Source organism: Vigna radiata, chromosome 8, assembly GCF_000741045.1.
Source record: "Vigna radiata var. radiata cultivar VC1973A chromosome 8, Vradiata_ver6, whole genome shotgun sequence".
NCBI lineage: Eukaryota > Viridiplantae > Streptophyta > Magnoliopsida > Fabales > Fabaceae > Vigna > Vigna radiata.
The window spans coordinates 4470649-4490550 of record NC_028358.1 but is presented as its reverse complement, the minus strand read 5'-3'; the positions used below and the strand labels follow the sequence as shown (position 1 = coordinate 4490550).

At 31.7% G+C, this 19902-nt stretch overlaps 2 protein-coding genes across 3 annotated transcripts; one reads left to right on the top strand and one right to left on the bottom strand.

Moving 5' to 3' along the window:
* Window positions 1-1169: 1169 nt before the first annotated feature.
* On the bottom strand, window positions 1170-2029 carry LOC106771576 (protein GAST1-like). Of its 2 annotated transcripts, XM_014657567.2 has the most exons (4): window positions 1925-2029; window positions 1789-1854; window positions 1681-1714; window positions 1334-1613 (listed from the first exon to the last, which is right to left on the bottom strand). In XM_014657567.2, the coding sequence occupies exons 1-4, from the start codon at window positions 1991-1993 to the stop codon at window positions 1432-1434; spliced, it is 351 nt and encodes a 116-aa protein (XP_014513053.1). In that variant the 5' UTR covers window positions 1994-2029; the 3' UTR covers window positions 1334-1431. The 2 variants fall into 2 exon arrangements, with proteins under 2 accessions (XP_022640737.1, XP_014513053.1); XM_022785016.1 differs by lacking the exon at window positions 1925-2029 and having other exon boundaries at window positions 1170-1613; window positions 1789-1848.
* A 9192-nt stretch (window positions 2030-11221) lies between these two features.
* LOC106770100 (probable F-box protein At5g04010) lies at window positions 11222-12246 on the top strand (the record flags this gene model as incomplete). Its single annotated transcript, XM_022784567.1, has 1 exon — window positions 11222-12246. A coding segment is annotated over one exon (957 nt), but the record flags the coding sequence as incomplete, so codon positions are not given.
* Between the last annotated feature and the right edge of the window lie 7656 nt (window positions 12247-19902).

Sequence of the window (19902 nt, the reverse complement as noted above, 5' to 3'; positions counted from 1 at the left end):
ATTTTTAATCAAATATGGGACCTTAGTGAACCTTTTACAAAAGTCGGATCATTTTGAACCAAACCCCCAAAAGAAAAGACCAAATAATGTATTAAACCAAGAATAAAAGAATCAGTAAAAGTAAACTAAATTAAAAAATATGAAAAATAACAAAAAGTACGTTATTAGAAATAAACTACGACAATTATATTATTAAATAAATAGAAAAAATAGTATATTATTGAAAATAAATAAGGTTAAAAGTTTGCTTTCGTTTTCAATGGAAAAATTCATTTAGACTTAATTTTTATTTGGTTTGATTAAATCTTTTAGTTTTAAAAAATAACTCAAAATTAAGTTTTCTAAATTGAATACAAAACCCTTTCATGTAACACGGACAATAACATGATACTATAGACACTATACACTCTCATTCAACACTACAATAATCTAACACATAAATATTTTCTTATAAAAAAATGGAAAAAAATAACCGAAAAGATAAAAATGAAATAACTACAATGAATCAAATTGGATGATTTTTAAAAACTAAAAGACTTAATAGCAAAATAAAATTATAGGTCTGATTGAATTTTCTAAAAAAATAAAGGACGAAAAAGTATGTTTAGCAAATAATTAAATATATTATCATAGATTAATTTTACATATTTATAATTCTTAAGTACTTTTTTCAATTTTGGATATCTAGTAGTGGTGAAAATATTAATTGCTCATTGGTATGAATTATATAAATTATATAATGATATAAAATCTTAATATAATTTTGGGTAAAGTTATTTGTAATCTCGGACCACTACAATGAATAGTAAAACTTAGTGACTTTTTTTTTTGAAAAAAAAAATACTTAATTTTAGTTAATTTTACTCAATTTTTAACTATTTTTTTAAAATTAATGTTAGTCCTTCAACACATAAAAATTAATTAAAGTTAAGGCGATTTTTCCCGAAAAAAGTAATTGAATTCGTTCATGTGGTGAGTATTTAGATAATCATTAGAATTTATTTTTCCTTTAAAATTATATCCAAAAATTTTGAGCTATAAAAAAATATGGTAAGAATTTGATTTTATAAGTTGTAGAAAAAAAAAATAAAAGCTTTATAAAAACTAATATTTTAATTAAATATATTTTATAAGATCATAAATAGAAAAATAAATATTTTATTCCTGGTTTTCTTATAATCCATCTTTCTTAAAATTATGTTCTTAAACGTATGACTTTGAAAACTTTATTCATCGTTCTCTCTTATGAGATCCATGATTCGAAGGTGTTACAAGTGTAAATGAAGTTGCATGTTTTACGAGTATTTTGGTATTTCTTATATGATTTGAAGGTCCATTTGCAATATGGATTGAAATACATAGGCTGTGTATACAGATGACTTGGTTTTAAGATAGATGGAAAGAAATGTAAGATTGTGAGAGTTTGAAGATTCAAGGGCATTTGGGTCCTCCCCTTTTGGTCTTCCAGTTGTTGTAGCAGGGGCATACCTCCTTGTTGCCATAGGTTCCAGGAGGAACACACAAACACTTGGCACAACACTTCTGGCAGAAGAACAAACATGGTTTCTTGTACTGTGTCTTTGAACATCTCTCCGCACAACGAGGACCACAATCTGTAATTAATGTTTTTTCATCATTCATTTTCTTTATTATATATATACATCCATCATTCATTCATACCTTGTGGTTGAAGACTGCCTTCAGTACTCCCATGCTGAAAACAAAGACAAAATCAGCACATGACAGTGAAAAAAAAAAAAAAAAAAAAAAACATGGTTGTTTTGTTACCTTCTTAGACTGATGTGCTGGTGCTGGTGCTGGAGACTGGGTGGTAGGAGCAATAACATTCTTAGCCTGAAGGTGACAACGTTAGTATATGCTACAGAAACATAAGAATGCATAAACATTGAAGATGTTATCTTACATGAGTGTCCATGAAAAGAAGAAGCATTGGAAGCAGGCAAAAGAGAAGGATGGTTAGGTTTGTAGGCATATTGATGACTAACTGCGAGACACAGAGGGAAGTTGTGTTATGTGAAGAATGGTTTCCGAGTAGAGTAGAGTTGAGTACTTATATAGAAATAATTGGGTGAGACTTTGTGTTACAAAAGAAGAAAAAATTGAAATATTGTATTTCTTATTGTATTTCATTCTTTCTTTTTTTTAACATGGTATTAGAGTTATGGTTAAAGTCTATTCTAACGAGTTTTAAGTGGGCATTTCTGTTTTTATGCATTGTCGGACCACTATTGGACTACCCAATTTCTACTATCACGCATGAAATGTTTATACTTCGACGTGAAAAGGGTGTGTTAAAAGTCCTACATCGACTAGAGATAAGGTCAATTTATAATATATAACTGAGGTGCAAACCTTACAAAACCTCGTCTTACAAGCCGATTTTGTGAGGTTGAATTAGGCTTAAAAACTCACCTTCTAAAACTTTGTCCATTATTTTTACTTGAAATGGTTCAGATTCTACAACATAGCATATTAAATGATATTTTAACAATTTTTTTTTAACAACTTTTTGACAACAAGATACCTGTTACCATTTCATTGATATGTTTGAATTTATTCTAAAAAAAATTATTTTAAACGAACCAATCACAAACAGTCACTGTCATGTATACGTTATAAAAAAAATTGTTAAAAAGACTTTTTCTCATATTAAATTGCCACTTCTCACACCTCATGTTTCTTATCACAACACGTTATCCTTCTCAATCACGCTGAATTTGTCTATACTCCTAACTATCATTCTTTACTCTCACAGCAGTTAATATTATTAGAATGTTGTGTTCAATTGTACCTAATTTTCATCTAATTTGTAGTAAAAGTGGTTAATATGTGAATATTTTTAGAAATAATAATGAGAGTTTTAGTACAGTAAGTGATGTTTGTAAATGATAGTGGTCCCAAACACCATAGTTTATTGTTTCTCATTTTCTTCACGTATTCAACACTTATCCATATCGTGTAATATTTTTTCATCTGCTGCTTCTCGTAATAAAAATGAAAATCTGCACCATTATGGTAAAAAAACTTTATTTTATAAATGAATATACAGGCTTCAAAATATATAACTAACTACAAACTTTATTTTATAAATGAATTTTGTATTGGATTAGAATTAAAATTCATATTTTAATATAGTAACAATTGTTAATATGTATTAAGTTTAAATAAAAGATATTAATATATATCTTTCTCAAATTGAAGAATTATAATACTACCTATTATCAATATTAACATAAAATAAATTATTAAAATATAAACAAAAAAGAAAATACTTAGCATAGATTTAAATAATGTGTAAAATATGAATATTTTAGTATATAAGTGATATTAAATAATTTTGCAGGCACTTCACTTTTATCAATCTAGTTCTAATTTCTATAAAGGAGGGTTGTTTTCTTAAGTTTATTGCCTGATTTACACTAACAGACTTTGTTCCTAATGTAGGTTGGTGTGTTTGAATAAAAGAATAATTTTAATAATTTATAATGATTTTATTTATATTTTAATTGGATTGTTAATTTTAATCTACACGAGGATAAAGGTTAAACCTCTAATATCGGTCTCTAATTATTTTAATGTAATTGGCCGCAATATTTGATGTTTTGACAACTATAATTTTGTAAAGAAATAAAAACAAGAAAAAATATATATATTGGAAAATAAAAGTCATAACTTATTTATTTTTCTTTAATATCTGTCTTTCATTTACTTATGTTTTTATTTCATTTTCATATTGAATTAATATTATTTCTTAATTTCCTTTTTTATTTACATCCAATATATTTATATAATTAAAGAAAAATACTAAGTTTGAAATTTCTAACATTATAATTATATATATGCGACTTTTATTTATCAGATATGCTATTGATGTTTTCCATCAATAAGTGTTTGCTAATTTTATCAAAATGCTTTTAACTAAATATATTCGTTTTCAACTTTAGACCAAAAACTAATATTTGAACCTTTAATTAATTTTAAAAATTAAAATTTATAATATAAATTGTTAATAAAAAGAAACCAAATTTAAAAATTGTAATTATTCAATTTTAAATTTGGTTTCTTTTTTATTATAGAATCTTTTTTTAGTTCTAAAATTTGAATGGAACTAACTAAGTACCAAATATAAGATAGTCAAAATTGTTAATTAGATATGGTAAATAACTCATTCACAAAGTAAGAATAAATATAAGCATTCACTGAGGTTAACAAGTACATTCTGATAATATTATTTAATATAAAAAATACTCTGAAAATTTACTTATTTTTATCAAAAGGAATTAGTACTGATATTTTGAATTCTCTAGAGAAAAAATAAAATATATTAAAAACTTTTTCAACCTTTCTATAACAGTATGTTACTGTTCCCATGAATGTGGAAATCGAATTAGAAGAATGGATATGTTGGTGGTTGAAAGAGAAACTTTGGAAATTATATAGCATCGAATCATTAGGGAATATTTATGTGACATAAGAACTTTTGGAACTCATATATAATCTTTTATTCTTTATTATTTGTTCCAAATGAAGGGTTATAGACACCTTTAAAATATAGAATAAAAAATCACAACTTTAAGATTGGAAAATATGAAATATTACATTTTTAACTAAAAATCTAAATTGAAGTATAATATAGAATAGATGCTGATTTTGTAAAGTAAAAATTAGATCTTTTAAGTTAGGGAATTTTCAATCATAATATAGAAAGTTTAAGTGAGGAGATTTTAGTATATGAAAGTAGAAAATTGAAAGAAAGATTAAAGAATTTGATGGATGCATGTGAATGATAGATTGTGACATGTGCATATAGAAAGCGATAGAAGAGAAAAAAACAGCATACAATACGATCTCAGCATTGCTTTATCTTGTCTTATTTTTACAAAGAAACAAGTTTCTAATCACTTGAATACCCGTGAACCCTTTCATGCATTATTCTTCTTTTTCTTTCTTACTCCCTAATTATTCATAAAAACACTTTTCTTTCTCAAAATAACCTTAAACAAACTTAATTAACGAACTCATAATGAGATTTGATGTTCTTAGTTTTGGCATACAAAATTCCCACATAGGACAAGTCGAAGAGAGAGAGTGAGATGTCTCAACCACACAAAGAGAAGTATTCAATTTGTTGTGTTCGATTGGTCTCGTGAAGAACCATTTGTTTGTATGTGTCAATTTTTTTTAGGGTTTTTACTTAAATTTGGATGCTTTGGCTAATAATGTATATATATCAAAATTCTCACTCCACCACATCAAAATTTGTTTGAAAGCATTTGTAGTAGGAAGATATCACATTGCAAGGCATATCCTCAAATCGTTAATTTCGAAAAAAAAAAAGTAATGATATTTTTAAATACAAATTTGTTACATTAATTCATTTAATATTATTTTTCATTTTTTTATAAAAATAAAAATTCATATTTTATAACTATTTTTATATTTATAATATATGTCAAATGAACGGTGATGTGTTCACCATATTATTATTCTTTGAAAAATGTTTTCTCAACACCTCAAGTCTATATGAAACCAAGATGGTAAAATATATGAATGATATATTAAGATGTGATAAAAAAAAATATATATGAATGATATATTAAGATGTGATAAAAAAAATAGACAAAAATAATGAGTTTTTATTAAATGGTTTAATTATTTGCAAGGTCTCTGTTTGATATGAGAATTTCAAATAAATTTTTTTTTATCTCAATTGAGTTCTTATTTTTATTAAAATTATTTCAATTAAATCCTTACTGTTAAATTGACCCAACAACATTATTGTTACATTCACATGACATACTGATGTTGGTTTTTAAATGACATGACTTACGTATTGTGTTAGTTACATGTATTTGAGTTGTTTTGAAATAAAAAAGTTGGAAAAACTTCATATAAAGTATAATTATGAGTCCCTAATTTCAATCCCTAAAAAAAAGAAATGTAGATGTTTTTTATTGTGCTTCTTCTTCGAGGGTGTTCGTTGTTCTTGAACTAAGACAAATTTGAAGGTGACCTATTCATATTTGTCTTCCACATGTAGTGGGTGGCAAAAGCAAAACCCTAATATCGTTTCTAGTGGTGGTAGATAATCTATGATTGATGATGTATCACCCGTTTGTCTTTGTAGAGAGAAATTTGTCTTAAGAACTATGAGAACTACTTAGAACATATACAAATAATTTTGTAACTCCCTTAAGTATTGAAGAAATATATTTTGGGATAAGATCATCTCTTATTTTATTCAATGTATTGCACTATTTTATAATACATGGTTCTCCCTTAACTTTAAGAGTTGTTACAAATCGGAGCATATAATTAGCAACGAACAATAACAGTAACAAATCTAATCTAATCACAACAAATTAGTAATCAACATTAAATGTGATAGCAATCGACATTAAATGAGAGATTTTCACGTTGAACCTTGATACGTTGAACCTAGACCTTTATTTTCCAACACTCCCCCTTAAGCTTGATCACAGATGTTAACTAGATTAAGCTTGTTTGTCATATCAATGAAGTTCACGCGTGAAAGTGGCTTGGTAAGCACATCAGCAACTTGGTGTTTTGAAGGCACAAAATTTAGCGAAATCTGCTTGCTCTCAATGTGATCATTGATGAAGTGTTTGTCTATCTCGATATGTTTGATACGATCATGTTGTACTGGATCTTTGGCGATGCTCAGTGTAGATTGATTGTCACAATTTATCTTAATCTGTCCACTAATTGATATCTTCATATCACCCAACAATCTATGAATCCATAATCCCTCACATACATCATTCGCAAGAGATCGGAGTTCTGCTTCTGCACTACTTCGAGCAACGACGGTTTGCTTCTTGCTTCTCCAAGTGACAAGGTTTCCCTAGACAAAGGTGCACATACCTGAGGTTGATTTCCTATCAATTGGAGAACCAGCCCAATCAGCATCGGTGAACACTTCAACTCCCCGACTGTCAGACTTTCTAAATAACAAACCCAAGCCCGGGGCTGATTTCAAATACCTCATAATTCGCATAACAGCCTCCATGTGAGTCTCAGATGGGTTGTTCATGAAACGACTCACCATACTTACAGCAAACCCAATGTCAGGTCTAGTGTGAGCCAAATATATGAGCTTTCCAACAAGCTTTTGATAACGTGTTCGATCAACTCCGACTTCCGTTGTTCGGCTATACAGTTTATGATTGGGGTCCATAGGGGTATCAATAGGTTTGCAATTGATCATACCTGTCTCCTTGAGTAGATCCATTGTATATTTCCTCTGAGATACCGAAATACCTTGCTTAGAGCGAGCAACTTCCATTCCCAAGAAGTATCGTAGTTGACCGAGATCTTTAATCTCAAATTCTGTAGCAAGAAGAGTCTTAAGCCGAACTATGTCCTCGACATCATCTCCCGTGATTACAATGTCGTCTACATACACACTCAGGATGGTGCAGTTCCTAGATGATAAGTGTTTAGTAAACAATGTGTGGTCGGCTAGACTTTGACTGTAGTGGTTTTGTTTTAAGACTTTAGTGAACTTGTCAAACCATGCCCTAGGAGATTGCTTCAGCCCGGACAATGACTTTCTGAGTCTACACACTTTGCCTTGATTTTGTTGAGTAGTAAACCCGGGAGGAATACACATGAATACTTCTTCTTCCAAATCACCGTTGAGGAAGACATTTTTCACATCAAATTGATGTAATGGCCAATCTAAATTTGCTGCAAGAGAGAGTATGATACGAATCGTATTAAGTTTTGCTACGGGGGCAAATGTCTCACTATAGTATAGACCATAGGATTGAGTGTACCCCTTTGCCACCAATCTTGCTTTTAATCTATCCACAGTTCCGTCTGCATTATGCTTTATCGTAAACAACCATCGACAACCCACAACTTTCTTACCTNGAGGAAGAGTTGTTAACTCCCATGTGTTGTTCTTTTCCAGAGCCTTCATCTCAACCTGTACGGCTTGCTTCCATTCAGTGACGCTAAGAGCTTCTTCAATGGATTGTGGAATTTGGATTGCATCAAGAGAGGATACAAATGCATGGTGGCTATCTGACAAATTTCCATAATATATGTAGTTCTCCATCCGATAAGGGCCGCATGATCGAGATTGTTTTCTTAGTGGAATTAGGAGATCCACATTAGTATCATTAAACATAGGAACTTGAGATGAATTAATAGTACCTGGTTGCTCTTCATGTTGCTCAGTGTCAGAAGCCAAGAACTTAGATTGAATATGTGATTGAGCTCTATCTTCTTCTGTTGGACATGGAATCGTGTTTGGGACACTCGATTGACTCGTGTTTGGGACACTCGACTGACTCGTGTTTGGGATAATTGGAATTGACGGACTCGTGGTGGTTGGACTGGCAGCGTCAAACTGACGTGAAATTTGAGATGGTTCGGTTGTTGGCAAGGGTATGGGTGTTGGGAAAACTGAGGACAAGATTGAGGGTTCAACATGATTTTGTTTCTCCCCCTAAAGCCAAGAGCTTGTGGATAAAAGGATTCTTGTTCATTGAATGTAACATCCATGGTGATGAAATATTTTTTGTGTGAGGGAGAGTAACATTTGTAACCCTTTTGAGTTGGTGAATATCCCACAAATATGCATTTAATTGACTTTGGATCAAGTTTTCCCTGATTATATAAGTGGACAAAAGAGGAACACCCAAAGATTTTTGGAGAGATTCGGGAAACTAACCGGTAAGCTGAAAATAACTCTTGGAGTTTCTGACATGGTGTTTTGAACTTAAGGACTCTTGAAGGCATTCGGTTGATTAAATAAGCCGAGGTGAGAATAGCATCACCCCAATAAAACTTAGGAACATGAGAGGTGAACATGATTGACCGGGCTACTTGTAACAAATGACGCAATTTACGTTCTGTAATACCGTTTTGTTGAGGTGTGTAAACACATGAACTCGTATGTATAATTCCATTACATGAGAAGAAATTGCTAAGGTCTTTGTTGAAAAATTCTTTTGCATTATCCGAGTGAAAATTGGTTATTCGAGTTTGAAATTGAGTAATAACCATTGAGTGAAACTGCTTGATTATTGATATGGTTTCAGATTTTGTTTTCATAAGATAAACCCAACATAGACGTGTATGATCGTCAACAAGAATGAGGAACCACCGAGCTCCATTGATTGAAGAGACTTCGGAGGCTCCCCAAATGTCACAGTGAATTTTTGAAAAAAGTTTTGATGCAACATAAGGTAATGGAATATAAGATGCACGAGTATGTTTTTCAACTGACACACTTCACAGAAAAAATCATTCACCTTTTTATTAATGAACAAATTTGGAAACAAGTGTTTGAGATACCCAAAATTAGGGTGACCTAATCGGTAATGAAGAAGCATAACATCACCAATTTAATTTGAAGAAAAACAGCAAGGATAAGACGGTGATATGGACTCTCGTGGATGAGGATGATGACTTGGTTTATTTGCAGAAAAATGGTAGAGCCCATTTATGAGTTTAGCACATCCAATCGTCGTTCCTGACTCCCGCTCCTGAAACAGACACAAATTGCTTTCAAATATTGTTAAGCATTTCAAATCCTTATTTAATTTTGACACTGATAAGAGGTTGCACTTAAGATCATGAATGTAAAAAACTTGATTCAATGTGAGTTTTTCAGAAAGTTTAACAGTTCCAACTCCCTTTATCGGTGACTTGCTTCCATCGACAATTGTCACAGTGGCACTCGAATTACACGAATTCAATGTAGAGAATAGAGACGAGTTACCAGTCATATGATCTGATGCGCCAGAATCAACAATCCATGAAAGGTTGTCGGTGGAGGTGAGGAGGGCTTTATGCTCACTATTTTCGTGCATGACAGTGTTGGCTTGAACGGATTCACTGGTAAGAAAGTCATCTTTTCCTTTTCCGCGAATGACCATACGAACGGATTGTGACCACGAAAGATAATTGTGACAAGAGAGTTTATGGTTTGTAATTTGCGGAGTGAAGGAATCCATTGCGATTTGGCTAAGGGAGGATCCGGTTGAGGATGAGTTCTCGCCAGTGGTGGTGAAGGATGATTGACCGGATGAGGGCATGGTTCAGGATACGATTACCGCTCTGATACCATGAAGAAATATATTTTGGGATAAAATCATCTCTTATTTTATTCAATGTATTGCACTATTTTATAATACATGGTTCTCCCTTAACTTTAAAAGTTGTTACAAATCGGAACATATAATTAGGAACGAACAATAACAGTAACAAATCTAATCTAATCACAACAAATTAGCAATCAACATTAAATGTGATAGCAATCAACATTAAATGAGAGATTTTTCACATTGAACCTTGATACGTTGAACCTAGACCTTTATTTTCCAACAAGTATAAGGTAAAAAAACATGGGAAAATTTTTCTCAACATCTCATGTCTACATGAAACTAATGATATAGATGTGATAAAAATAATGAATGAACTTTTATTAAATTCATCTTCACTACAGTTACTTACCAAGTTTTGAGAAAAAATTTCATCATCATAGGAGTAAAAGATGTGACATTACTTTTATAAAACACATTTATTTACGTAACTTGTTAATAAGGTAGAGAGTGTATGAAATCTTACAAAGTTACATCTCATAATTGTTCAAATAACAATACAAGAATAATTTTTGAGAAAGAGTATTGGTAAGATAAGAAGTGCGGTGATGCTGAGGGCTGTTTCTTCCTGCACCTCCGTTTTTTTTCTATTCTTTCACCCCATAAAACCTGATAATCTAATTTTACTCCTGGTTGAAATCATATTAGAATTCTGAAATTATTTACTATTGGGCTTTGAAGTCTTAGTCCCTTAAAACAAATGGGACTTTTTAGATAAAAAGTTATCTCAGCTTTCTACACCCCATAATTATTAACTGCACTCCCATAATACAACAAAAAGAATCACTCGTCACTCCCATATTCCGTGACTTTCACTCACTCAAAGGGGGAGAAGCACTTCAATTTTAAATTAAGTGAAAATATTATTACATATTTATGTCTCAAATTAATCATTCACTAAATCCTAATAAATAAAATATTAATTAAAAATAACATTTGAACGCATTTAAATATAAAGTAAAATTTATTAGTTTCTTTATAAAGTGCTTCTTGAATTCAATTTCACACCGAAAAAAGAAGAAATGCGGCAAGAATGTTCTAAAAAAACCTAGCACGTGCCATAACAAAGGCAGGCTTCACCTTTCACCATCCAATCTTACGTGGCACTTCATAGCCATGCAAACAACTACCTTACTCCACGTGTCTCCTCCACCACCTCGTTTTCCAAACAATTTAAGCACGATGCCCAGAAACCTCAAAACGACATAAATAATTATCATCTTCATCTCACTGTAACTCCGAAGCGAACCTTAACGGAAACAAAGTTTTGCTACAGTACGAGAATGTCACCACCACCATGGGAAGCTCTCATTCTCGTAGCCACCTACCTTGACCCCAAAACCCTAACCATAGCTTCTTGCGTGTCAAAGTCATGGTTCTCTTCCATGTCATCCGATCACGTTTGGAAGCCTCTCTTGACTACCCAATTTCCCTCTCTGGCCACCCTTTCCTCCGCCGTCGCCTACCGTCGCCTTTTCTTGATGGGCCACGCGGCTGCTGCACGCCGCAGCCAGAGGCCCCCAAAGCCGAGTCTCTCGCTCGAGGACCTTGTCTTTGCCGTCTCCGTCTCCACCCGCGACGGTGTTGTGGCTTCCGGTGTGAGAGCCGGTGAGAAATTGCGCATGGAGGCGGCGGGAATGTTTCGCTTTGGGGTAGGGTGTGACGGCGGCGTCGTTTTGAAGGAGGGGGAGGAGGAGGTGAGGGTGACGTGGAACGTGGTGCTGAAAGGGTGGGGAGGGGTTTTCACGGCAGTGGAGCGCGAGGGGAAGGTGAGACTGGTGGGTGGTGGAGAGGGGTGGTTCTGGGAGGAGATGCCGGCGCCGGGGTGCTGCTCCGGCGCGGTGGCGAGTGCGTTGGTGGGGGATTTGAAGGTGGGGATGTGTGAAGAAAAGGATGGAAATGGAGTGAGGGTGGAAGAAGTTGGTGTGGGGATTCTGAGGGTTGTCGATTGGAGGTATGTTAGTGTTGAAGATGGACTTAGGTATTTCCAACATTTTCTTCTCACTAATCATGTAACATAAATTTCTCAAAACAATGTATAAATTTTCTTAACCTTTGAAAAGACTTGCACTTTTAATTCTCTGAAAAATGTTAAGATTAGGATATATTAATTTATAAAGTTTATATTTTTAAACTAAATCGTAAGAATTTTAATTTTAATATTAAATTGTAAAAAAGTTCGAGATTGTTTATGGGGTATGTCTAAGAGGTTCACGGGAGTTTGTGACTAACCATGTAGGTTTTGCTTGCAATTTATTTAAATGTAAAATGAATAAGTAAACCAAAAACTTTGTATTCATTGATTAATACAATATAAAAATAGCATTGCTAAATGGTTTCGGTTAAAAAGTATACTATTTTAAATTAGTTTCAATTTTTATTTTTAAATATTAATGTTTTTGTTTTTTTTTTGTCATTAGTATATTTTTTATAAATCAAATAAATATATAAATTACCTTACTTTTAAAATCAATACATACTTTTAAAATTAATACGGATAAGATAAAATAAAATATATAAAATTAATACATATCTAAGATAAAATAGAAAGGTATAAAGAGATTGTTTAAAAAAACAGAAGTTAGCGTCTTAAAAAGGTTACTTCGAGTAGCTTCTCAAAAAGGCTAAAAGTTATTAAAGAAAATATTTATCAAAAACTGTAAATTACTCTAAGCAACAATATTTTGCTAATAAAAAATAGAAACTAAGTGAGATAATTACGAAGCTCGTGTTTTCCGAAAACAAAAACAATACTTTCACATGCATATTTCTTTCTACAGGTGAATCCCACTTTTTTTAATATTTATTAAGGGTTTTTAATTTTAATATTTATTTAAAGTGAAAAGATAACTTTGAAAAAAAAAAATTGAAAAGTACGATGTTAAATGAATTGTCACCTGGGCGTGTTAATGTACCAGGTGACAATTTCCACCTCGGCGTATCATACTAAGCGTGTCAATGTACAAGTGTTCTTCCGAACTTCCGAAAAATACATCGATTAAAGGGTTTGCACAAATCCTCCATCGGAAGACTAGAAAAAAAATCAGCAACTGTATTTTCGAGAACCTTAAGTATTATTTTTGCACGTTTAAGAAACATTTTTCAAAAGAGGTATTGATATTGAGAAAATGTTGTAAGATTCCAAAAAATTAATACTACAAGAAATTGGAATCCAGTGATTTATCTATAAAACTTTTGTACATGTTTTAATAAGGTTCTCGTTATTACCATTTTACTTTAAAGATAGAAGAAAAATATTCAAATTTGATATTATTGATAAAAGAAAAACTGACGAATAATATAGGAGTAATAAAGGATACTTGATTGATGGAGAATCAGTAGATTCTTTTGTTAGAATTATTTTAATTATAGAATAAATATTATAGTATTTTAAGTTTTTATTTTTAAGGAACATAAATATTAAGTTAATATTTTTATCTTTTTTAACTACATAGAAATTATGAAACATTTATTATATTGTTTAAAGGTAAAGTACAGTCCATTATTTTGAATCTGTAATGGTCAGACTTTATAGATAGGGAATGTGTTACTCACAACAGTTTTGATTCACTAAGCCACTCCTTTATTCAGAAAAAACATATCATCGAGTTTGAGTGAGTTAAGGTTTAGAAAACAAAATTGTCTCTGTTGGGATTACAAAATTGCAATGTCAAGAGGTACGCACCTTATTCTTCGTCTTTGCTTCCGCTGTTCTTGATCTGAATGTGTTACTATAATGTTTATATAACATGTTTAGATCAATTTTACTCTGCTCTATTTTTATCATTTGGTCTATTTTTTTTATCATTTGGTATCATTCCTCTGCCTTGCATGTTTTCGTCGATTTGGATTTTTGGTTTATGGACTTTATTATTTTGATGCTTTTAATCAGAGCTTTTATATTTAAAAGCAAAAATAAAATTGAAATTGTATCAAGAGGATCTTCGTTTTTTCTTTCTCTTACATTTCAGGATTTTGAAAAATCCTTTTGCTTTTCTTCATCTCTTTAATATAAAGAGGAAACTCTGTTTCTACGTTTCATTTTTGGGTCAAGTCATGACCTGTTACAGTATTGTTATTTTTTCAACCCTGCGTGTCTCCCTTCATCTTTCCCCTCTAGGAAAATTTGCAGACTTGGTAAAAGGCAATTAATCCTTGAACTTGATATACGTATGTTTAAATATTTTTGGATTAATAATTATGTATATTTTTGGATATTATTTGTATGTATATATTTGTTGTTATATGTGCAAATAAATATGCATTATTATTAATATATTTACATATTAAGAACTTTATGTAAATATTTATATATTATTATTGTTTTAGTTGTAATATAGTTTTAATAGATTAAAGAGTAGCCACAACATCTTTAATCAATTAAAATTGTATATAAAGTTTTGCTACATGAGAAACATTAGTTGTAAATAATTATTTAATATGATAAAATCTATCCACAGGAATTTTTTTCATATTTATATGATTAATTAGGATAAAATATTAAATTATATTTCTTAATTTTCCCACAGGAATTAAGAATAGGAACATAATTTGATAGTTTTATCATTAAAAGAATGAGTCTAATTGAGTAAGACTTTAGCCCACAGGCAAGTTTTATGTTAATAAACTCATTGGTAAAGACATGTTTGCATTGGTGGAACATGACATATAATTTGATAATTTTATCATTAAGATAATGAGTTTAATTGAGTAAGACTTTAGCCCAAAGACAAGTTTTATGTTAATATACTCATTGGTAAAGAAATGCTTTGCATTGGTGAAACATGACATATAATTTGATAATTTTATCATTAAGATAATGAGTTTAATTGAGTAAGACTTTAGCCCACAGACAAGTTTTATGTTAATAAACTTATTGGTAAAGACATGTTTTGCATTGGTAAAACATGACATTTATTTTAGTCTCAAATTATACATTAAGCATGTAATTTTGAATTTGTAGTTTCTCAATCTGTGAATTTTTCTGATATCAAGTGTGGTATTCCCAAGTTGAAAGGAGATAATTATAAGGTTTGGAAAGAAAGAGTTCTTCTTCATTTAGGCTGGATGGACATTGACTATGCTATTAGAAAACTAGAACCACCAGGTATTAATGAGACCAGCACTCAAGTTGACATTGATCTTTATGAAAAATGGGAGAGGTCAAATCGTCTCTCTGTTACGTTCATAAAAACTAATATTTCTGCTGGGATCCGAGGTTCAGTTGACCAGTATGAGAATGTCAAAGATTTACCAAGGGCTATTGATGAGCAATTTACTACATTCGATAAATCTCTTGCCAACACCCTTATAATGCAGTTTTCATCCTTAAAGCTCATTAGAATTAAGGGAGTGCATGATCATATCATGCGTATTAGGGACATTGTGGCTCAACTGAAAGCTTTGGAAGTTACCATGTTTGATTCTTTCCTGGTACACTATATTTTGTGCACTTTGCCTCACCATTATGCCCCCTTCAAAATCTCTTACAACACACATAAAGATAAATGGTCTATTAATGAATTATTGACCATGTGTGTTCAAGAAGTAGAAAGGCTATTAATAGAAGAAGGGGAGAGGGTGAACTTGACTACTTCTTTTGAGAATAAGAAGAACCAAGTTAATGTGAAGGGAAAGATTCCTACTAAGCCAGTTATTAAGAATGAGCCCAATTGTTTCTTTTGTAAAAAGAAAGGACACATGAAGAAAGACTGCTTGAAATTTAAGAATTGGCTTCATAAGAAAGGTTTCTAATACCTTACAGGGTATGCAAACCTAAGGAGGCCAGTGGGAAGTGAGCAATATATCTACTCAGGGAGTAAGATGAGTTCACATGTGGAGGCCATTGGAACGTGCAGTTTAGTATTAAGTAGTGGTTTTGTTTTGAATTTGGAAAAGACATTTTATGTTCCTTGTTTTTCTAAGAATTTGATTTCTGTTTCACAACTTATACCTTTGAATTTTTCATTTAATTTTACAGATTTTGGTTTTACCTTAATAAATAAATCTAAAGTTGTTAGTTTTGGTAAATTATGTGATGGCCTTTATTCCATTATTTTGCAAAACAATATTGTTTATGATTCTATGCACGTTACTACCGGGTTAAAAAGATGTGTTATGAATGAGATTTCTTCTGTTTTATGGCACCGTAGATTGTGACACGTCTCCATTGAGAGAATTAAGCAATTAGTCAATGAAGGAGTACTTAGTACTTTGGATTTTACTAATTTTGAGACTTAAGTGGATTGCATAAAGGGTAAGCAAACTAACAAGTCTAAAAGAGGTGCTAAGAGGAGTTCAAGTTTACTAGAAATTATTCATACAGATATTTGTTGTCCGGATATGGACGCCAGTAGTCCGAAATACTTCATCACCTTTATAGATGACTACTTACGTTATATGTATCTCTACTTACTTTGTTCTAGGATGAAGCTTTGCATGCCTTTAAAATTTTAAGGCTGAAGTTGAGATACAATGCGGAAAGCAAATCAAGATTGTGAGATCAGATAGAGGTGAAGAGTATTATGGTAGATACACGATGAATGAACATGGTGAGAAGTATGAGGAGTAATTCAAAACTTCCTCAATTCTTGTGGACTGAAGCACTAAAGACAGTTGTGTATATATTAAACTGAGTCCCAACCAAGGTCGTCTTAAAGACACCGTTTGAGTTATTCAAAGGTTGGAAACCAAGTTTGCGACATATACGCATTTGGGGATGTCCGTCTGAAGTGAGAATTTATAATCCACAAGAGAAGAAACTAGACCCAAGGACTATTAGTGGGTATTTAATTGGATAAGCTGAAAAGTCTAAGGGATATAGATGCTATTGTCCATCGCATAACACTAGGATTGTGGAGTCAAGAAATGCAAAATTTCTTGAGAATGACTTGGTTAGTGGGAGTGATCAATTTCCAAACATTGGGAAGGGAAGGGATCACTATGAAGCTCAACCCTCGAGCTCAAGTGATAGATTGGTTGTCGTTCACACCCCTCAAACACAAATGGGTGTTAGACAAGCAATAATTGAAGCTTCACAACATGCTGAAAATGACCTTACAAATCAAGTTGCTAATAAGGAACAAGTTGAACAACCTACTGAACAGTTGTCTGAGCAACAAGTTCCTCAAGAAAAAATGATGAGGCAACATTAAGAAGATCTACTAGAGTTAAAGGGCCAGCAATTCCTAGTGATTATATAGTGTATTTGCAAGAAGTTTACTACAATATTGGAGTTGCAAATGATCCTGAAACGTTTTCACAAGCCATGAGTTCTAAAGAATCAAACCTATGGCATTAGTGGCTCATTTTGATTTTGAGTAACATCAAATGAATGTGGAAAACAACATTCCTTAATGGTCATTTGGAAGAAGAGGTTTACATGAAACAACCTGAAGGATTCTCTTCTAAAGACAATGAGCATTTAGTTTGCAAGCTTAATAAATCCATCTATGGATTAAAACAAGCCTCCATCAATGGTATCTAAAATTTCATGATGTTATTACTTCATTCGGTTTTGAAGAAAATATCGTGGATCAATGTATATACCAAAAGGTCAGTGGGAGCAAGATTTGTTTCCTTGTTTTATACGTGGATGATATTTTGCTTGTAACCAACGATAAGGGTTTGCTATATGAAGTGAAACAATTTCTCTCAAAGAACTTTTACATGAAGGATATGGGAGAGACATCTTATGTCATTAGCATTAAGATCCATAGGGAAAGATCTCGAGGCATTTTGGGTTTGTCTCAAGAGACCTATATCAACAAAGTTTTAGAGAGGTTTAACATGAAGAATTGTTCACCAATTGTAGCTCCCATCATGAAGGGTGATAAACTCAATTTGAATAAATGTCCGAAAAATGATTTTGAGCGGGAACACATGAAGAATATTCCATATGCTTCAGCTATTGGAAGCCTTATGTATGCACAGGTTTGCACTAGACCTGACATTACATATGTTGTTGGAATTTTTGGGAAAATATCAGAGTAATCCAGGTGTTGACCACTGGAAAGCTGCAAAGAAGGTAATTAGATATCTTCAAGAAGGTAATTCGTATCTTGTTTTGAGACTATCTCGCATGGTGTATGGTTGAAGAGTTTCATTTATGGGCTTAGAGTTGTGGACTCTATTTCTAGGCCATTAAGGTTGTACTGTGACAACTCTATTGCGATGTTTATGGCTGAAAACAATAAAAGTGGATGTCGAAGTAAGCACATTGACATCAAATACTTAGCCATCAGAGAACGTGTTAAGGAAAAGAAAGTGGTCATTAAATACATAAGCACTGAATTGTGATTGTTGATCCTTAACTAAAGGCATGCCACTAAAGAATTTTAAGGATCATGTAGTACAAACGGGACTTGGTTCCATGATGTAATTTCATTATCAGTACATTTGGTATTTTTCAATGAAACTCTTATTCAGTTTGATGTTCTTCTCATATGTTTTTGTGCACATTTATTTTGAGAAGATATCATTTAGTTTTGATCTAGCATAAATATATGGTTTATGCATTAAGTTGAGAGCTAATGTTGATAGAAATATATATTGTGGTACATGGAAGATAACATTCACTATCAGAGGACCTATCGCCATGACTCATATATATTCTGTCACTTATTGTGGTTAATAATTGGATTAATGGACCAAGTGGGAGAATGTTAGAATTATTTTAATTATAGAATAAATATTATAGAATTTTAAGTTTCTATTTTTAAGGAACATAAAGTGGTCCATTAAGCCAATATTTTTATCCTTTTTCACTGCACAGAGGTTATGGAGCAGTTATTATATTGTTTAAAGGTAAAGCCCAACCCATTATTTTGAATCTGTGATGGCCAGACTCTATATATAGGGAATGGGTTACTCTCAGTTTTGATCACTAAGCCTACTCATCTATTCAGAAAAAACACACTATCGAGTTTAAGTGAGTTAAGGTTTAGAAAACAAAATTGTTTCTGTTGAGATTACAAAATTGCAATGGCAGGAGGTATGCACCTTATTCTTCATCTTTGCTTTCGTTGTTCTTGATCTGAATGTGTTACTATAATGTTTATATAACATGTTTAGATCAATTTTACTCTGCTCTATTTTTATCATTTGGTCTATTTATTTTTTTATCATTTGGTATCAGAACCTGTTCATTCCTCTGCCTTGCATGTTTTCATCGATTTGGATTTTTGGTTTATGGACTTTATTATTTTGATGCTTTTAATCCAAACAAAATTCCCAAATTAACGTAAATTTGATTACAATTTTTGTAATCTTAATCAGAGCTTTTATATTTAAAAGCAAAAATAAAATTGAAACTGGATCAAGAGGATCTTCGTTTTTTCTTTCTCTCAAGTTTCAGGATTTTGAAAAATCCTTTTGCTTTTCTTCATCTCTTTAATATAAAGAGGAAACCCTGTTTCTACGTTTCAGTTTTGGGTCAATTCACGACCTGTTACAATATTGTTATTTTTTCAACCCTACGTGTCTCCCTTCATCTTTCCCCTCTGGGAAAATTTGCAGGCTTGGTAAAAGGCAATTAACCCTTGAACTTGATATATGTATGGTTAAATATTTTTGGATTAATAATTATGTATATTTTTGGGTATTATTTGTATGTATATATTTGTTGTTATATGTGCAAATAAAATATGCATTATTATTAATATATTTACATATTAAGAACTTTATGTAAATATTTATATATTATTAATGTTTTAGTAGTAATATAGTTTTAATAGATTAAAGAGTA